This window comes from Rhagoletis pomonella, unplaced genomic scaffold (assembly GCF_013731165.1).
Source record: "Rhagoletis pomonella isolate Grant_MI unplaced genomic scaffold, Rhpom_1.0 Rhpom_scaffold_10750, whole genome shotgun sequence".
NCBI classification, from domain to species: domain Eukaryota; kingdom Metazoa; phylum Arthropoda; class Insecta; order Diptera; family Tephritidae; genus Rhagoletis; species Rhagoletis pomonella.
This window is the reverse complement of record NW_023469278.1, coordinates 1-5,483: the sequence shown is the minus strand read 5'-3', so window position 1 is coordinate 5,483 and position 5,483 is coordinate 1. Positions and strand designations below refer to the sequence as shown.

Below are 5,483 nucleotides of genomic sequence, written 5' to 3'. Positions count from 1 at the left end.
AGTCTTACCAATTTGGACTAAGTTAAAGTTGTGCTGGACGTCTATTACCGTCACCGTATTAACGTTGCATGGATCGCGAAATTAGACATAGCGTCGTAAAGTTTGCTTCTCATATTGCTATCTAAATCGGTTCTACAGCTTACTTAAGAGCTTCGTCTGGCTAAGGTCTTTTCCAGGACTTAAGGTAAGTGGTACAAACAGAAGGATGTACCTTCTTGTGTGTTGGGTCAATCGTGACCCAACATCATCTTTATGCATTTATCTGGGCTCATCGCCGAGCCTAGTTTCCATTTTCATCTTCGACTTTGTGGGAACCTTTCCACGACGACACTTTTCGTCACTTTCTTATTTGCAAAGAGGTACAGCGGATGAAACCTACCTCCGGCGAGATATCTTTCATCCAAATCAAGCAAAAACTCACTGCTATGTTCAATGCCACGACGAGATCGATCAGACTCTCCGCTGTCGGAGGTATTAGAGGAGGGGAAGAATAAACTTTCTGACTGTTTTTATCACTCTAGCGTTAAATTTGCCAAGCAAAGTTATTATATCGTGACAAAGTGAGCCCCTTAAAGCCCGTCCTAGGCGACCATAAAAGTAATTATTGGCCTCATTGCTGTTCTTGATAGGCTGGGGTTTTGGAATTGGCTTTGATGCAATTCGTTCCTAACCAATTTGTGCATAGTCTCATCACTTCAACAGTGGTTGAGGACTTCGGCCCAATCGGCCCGACCTTAGCAGTTACCGTAAAACATGTATTTGCTGCCGTACTTTTCCTAAATTAGTAGGGAATTCAATTAAGAACGAAACTCAATATTCATTCCCCTTTAGCTGATGTTATCTATTTTATCTTGTTCTACATACTTGAGCCCTTTCTACGTATTGTCTTGAACAATGGTATTTATTCTGGTTTTTATTCCTCTATTCCGCAAAGTTTTTGATCCTCCCCTTATCAAACAGTACACACATTTTTATTGTAGGTACTTTAATATAAAAACTTAAAAACAATTTGATTAATTCTAATTTTTCTAATTAAAATACAATTTAAAAGAGGTTTGTATATGTAGCTATACGCCTAAATAACTATGTTTAAGCAAATGATATAATAAAAGTGTGTTACTATACCTATTTAACGATTTATGTGTACTGTATTAATTTCCAAATAAATACAACTAATAAGATATGATGGACATAATAAATATATAAACGCATAATCATCACAGCAGCCACAATTTGAGTGGCATTTTCGAGAATACATTATTCCAAAGTCCATGGAAAATATCCGCCAACCCCAGTTCCAAATCCGGCCGCAATTCGGCAATTACTTCATTGGCATTTTGGTTGAGAAAATTGTTAATGGACGCTGCTAATATTTCATTGCCATTGAAGAGATCGCTCAGATGTATACGCATTGCGCCCACATGGAAGGTCACCTTCATTTCATCGATGCGAATGACTTCCTGAAAAAAACAATAAAAAAGGAAAGACAATAAAGTTTTGTGCGAGTATTTTTAGGCAGTCACAGCTTATGCAGTTCTCTCGCACCTCAGGCTCATTGCTCAAGTGAATTTTGGTGTACACCGCTGTTTTCACATCCTTCAGCGCCATTCGCACATCACCGTTACCAATCAGCGGCAGCAACAGTATATTGCCCTTCAAATTGTATTTGGCGCGTATTCGCAGTAGTGGTATGTCCAGCTCAAAGCTCATTAGCTTCTTGTCCAGCTCAAGACTAATTTTGGTGGTGAGTTTAAAATAAATACATATGTATTTAAATTTCAGAGTTTCATTCTATGTATTTTTTATTTTTTTATTTTTTTTGCTTGACTCACTTGGCTCTCCTCACGGTGGCATTTGAGGGTCCACGTATTATTAGATTTTGAAAACCGCCAGATAATATCAGATTGCCGCTGCCCTTCGATACGGATACCTGGTCAATGTGCAGTGGTTCGAAACTTTTCACGCCAATCTCTGGTACACCGGCCGCGAAGGCTGGAAAGCAACCCTCAAATAGTCGTCGAAAACATTTATCTTCGTTAGGATTGTCGCGTTTGCATGTCTGCAGCCAGGATGCTGTTTTTTAGAAGAGGGGGAATTAAAATAAAAAATATTATTACCATTGGATTTTATATCATTCAGGTAGTATGTACTTAAATAGTTTTGGGAATTACGACATATAAAAATAAGGTTTTCCATAGTGCTGTGGTGTATTGTAACTTGAAGTTGTCTTACTTTTGAAACCACACCAGTAACCTGTATATACGTAGTGGCTAAGATTTTTTAGTAAGTAATCGCTTTTCTAATCCACGGTTTCTCATTACTATGTATGTCGGCTGGACGCAATAACCGAAAATTTTCAGATGGTCGTAGAGTTTGGAATTTTGTACAATTGTTACGCTCATTTTCTAATGATTTTTATGGTTTTTCATATAACCGTTTTTGTATAAAAAGGGTATAATTTATTTTTCTATTGTTACACTGAGAAAAAACTTATACATATCGTATTGATTTGATTTCCTGTTACGACACATTTTTGTTTGAAACATTTTTTGAATACGCTTTCATTCTTCAGTTCACAGCTCCAGCGTTGATCTAGCAGAAATTTTGTAAGTGCCGCTTGTGTAACCCAGCAGAAAATCTGTAATTAATTTTTGTGTGTACAAATCAACATTCCTGGACTTGTTCAGGGCTATTTCAGGACTATTTTGGTACTTGGTGACGGTTAGTTTATGACCATTTTAGGACTAGTTCACGCCTAGTTTAGGCCCATATTGGGAACCCAGGACCATTTCCGGACTAGTTTAGGATAATTTCGGGATAGTTCACGACTATTTCAAAACCATTTTGGGACTAGTTCAGGACTATTTCACTAGAATTTCGGTAGTCGTTTGAGATCATTTTATGAGAATTATGAAATATTTGTGAACTATTCTCGAAGAGGTTATGAAAACTCGTGTATTGATTCCGACAAAATAAATAAAATGAAATGAAATTAATGTTTAGTTAGAAAAAAATTTAACCTATATTTGTATGAAACTGAATCGCCTAATGCTTTGCCAAGCCGTACACAGATGTTTACACATCAAATTTCATTATTGCCTGGTACTCACGCCCATTCATCTGAAGATAAAGGGCGTAACGGGGGTTTCCGATCAGAACCGATTCTGTCCACGTACTTGTATAACAAAATGTCTATGCCTCTGGCATATGTACATAGATAATATTGACATAGATATTGATAGGGAAGGAAGGATAGAGAAGGAAGTAAAAAAGTACAATCAAAAGTACAACTTAAAAAAAAAAAACTTTCTTTACTTTGCAAATATGTATGTAAATAGTTTAGGTAAGACCAATTAATTTCTGCTTGCACTTGAAACGAAAAATATCTCTCGCCAAAACATACCATTCACTTTGGATTAGGATTTCCTTGACGAAAAAACCGCCTATGCAATTTTGGCAGAGTTCAATCAAGTATATCTACGGACACCATCCGTCCTGTATTATACGGGACAGTACTCTTTTTCGTCCTTGGTCCTGGTAATTTATTTATTTCATATGGGACGCCAAATGTTCTGTATTTCTTCTAATGTCCGGTATTTGTCCCATATTCGGTATTTTGGCGCCTTTGCGTTAAAATGGCATGTCTATGAACGAGTTTTTATTTTTAAGTCTGGACGGTTGCAATTCGAATCAAGGAGCACATACATATGTAGAAGGTTTCTGAAGTTATAATTTTGCGGAGAAAAACTGGGTATTTGGGAGTATGAATCGAAAATAGACGTTAATGATTATTGTTAAATATTTCTAAAAGAAATTTCACTAGTTTTTAGCTTTTCAATGGTTTCTTTTAACGCATTTCACGTTGAATATTCAGTAGGGCAGCTGATATTACTTTTTTCGAGAATTTCGTCCTTAAATTGTCACTTTTGTTCACAATTTAATTTAAAATTTCAAACTTTGTTTACGTATGTGGGTTCCAAAGCTTTCACAAAATATCGAAAAATATATGCCAAATCTGGAGTCATTGAAAAAGCTTTTTAAAATTATTTTTAGCAAAATTATTTTTAGTCCCTCATTCGGCTGCCATAATTATGGTCACTGTAATTATATCACAATCGTTTCCCATCTGTGTCAACTGACACTAATTTGAATGCCAAATCCTCCTCCTTTTGAGTGGTTTTCAGAAATATTCGACAAAGGATATTTTTCATTAAGGATCTTGTGACATTGTGGGACTCATGGGCGGAAGACGAAGCACCTGCTTCATTTGAAATGATCTCGGTTTATGCAAACTCAAGATTGAAATTAAAGGTCGGCACAAAAAAAGGAAGAAGATCAGTACTTTAACCGCAGTCATGTCATTAGAAAATTTAGTCATAAACCGACAAATATTTATTTTTGTTTAAATAAAATCTTGTTTAGTAAATTATGGGTAAGAAAATAAATTTTGCAATTAATTTTTAGACAGGACTATCTTTTATTAAGGAACCATTAAATACGCCGTGTAACAATCATTTTTACACACAAAAAGAAAATCTAAATATTCGCAAAATTATGTGCCAAATACAGTAAAATTGCGTATTTTATTTTTTTAAAGGACTTTGAAACTTCAAAATATGATTAGCTGGTTCAAAAAATTGTTTAAAAAATACAGTGCAATGTAAAATAACAATTTGGGGACCTAATTAAAGGCAAACTCTATAGAATTTAAAAAATATTTTTTTTTTGGTTCACCGGGACGAATAGCTGTTGAAAATGTCCTTTTAAAATTTCATCCTTTAATATCCTTGAAAATTTGAAATATATTTAAAAAAAATCATATAATTAGGATTAATCCTCGATTTTCTTCCTTTTATCCTTATTAGTTAAGGATAGAAATGTTGATTTAAAGAGCATTTTCAATAGCTATTCGTCCTGGTGAACCAAAAAAAAATTAATTTCTTAAGTTCTATAGAATCTTGTTTTTCATTATATGCCCATTGCATTGATTTTTTTTCAATAATTTTTTAATTAATCATATTTTGAAATTTCAAAGTCCTTTAAAAAAAATCCTGGCGTCAGAGAGAAAAACTAAAAAAGTTTCGTGTATGTATCTTGAAATGTTTTTTCTTTTTGTCGCACGGTGATATCATTGGACATTTTTCATAAAATTTTGTATTTTAGTCCTTTTTACGTATATTTTTAAACATTTTGGGTTTATGATTTCATCGTGTCCTTAAAAAATTTTCCTTGCAAATTATGCCTTCAACGCACATTTTTAATTGTACCAAAAAATTGTTATCACTTCAAAAAGAAGTATCCGTATAAAGCCTCTTCATTAGTGTATTTAACATTTTTTTCCCACTCATAAACAAATAAAAGTCCATTAATAATATTCTTACGTCGCACTTGTAGCTGTGGGGCATTATTAATTATTTCGCGGGTATAGATGGCAGCAGCTTGCGAAAGACAAAGCACACCGAAAATGCATAAACTATATTGAA

The 5,483-nt window shown here is 34.4% G+C and overlaps 1 protein-coding gene across 1 annotated transcript; it reads right to left on the bottom strand.

The window, feature by feature from the left end:
• Positions 1-569: 569 nt before the first annotated feature.
• Positions 570-5,475, bottom strand: LOC118756528 (circadian clock-controlled protein daywake-like; the record flags this gene model as incomplete). The annotated part of the gene is made up of 4 exons (XM_036491288.1): positions 570-1,460; positions 1,546-1,732; positions 1,833-2,073; positions 5,382-5,475. Coding segments are annotated over 4 exons (765 nt in total), but the record flags the coding sequence as incomplete, so codon positions are not given.
• Between the last annotated feature and the right edge of the window lie 8 nt (positions 5,476-5,483).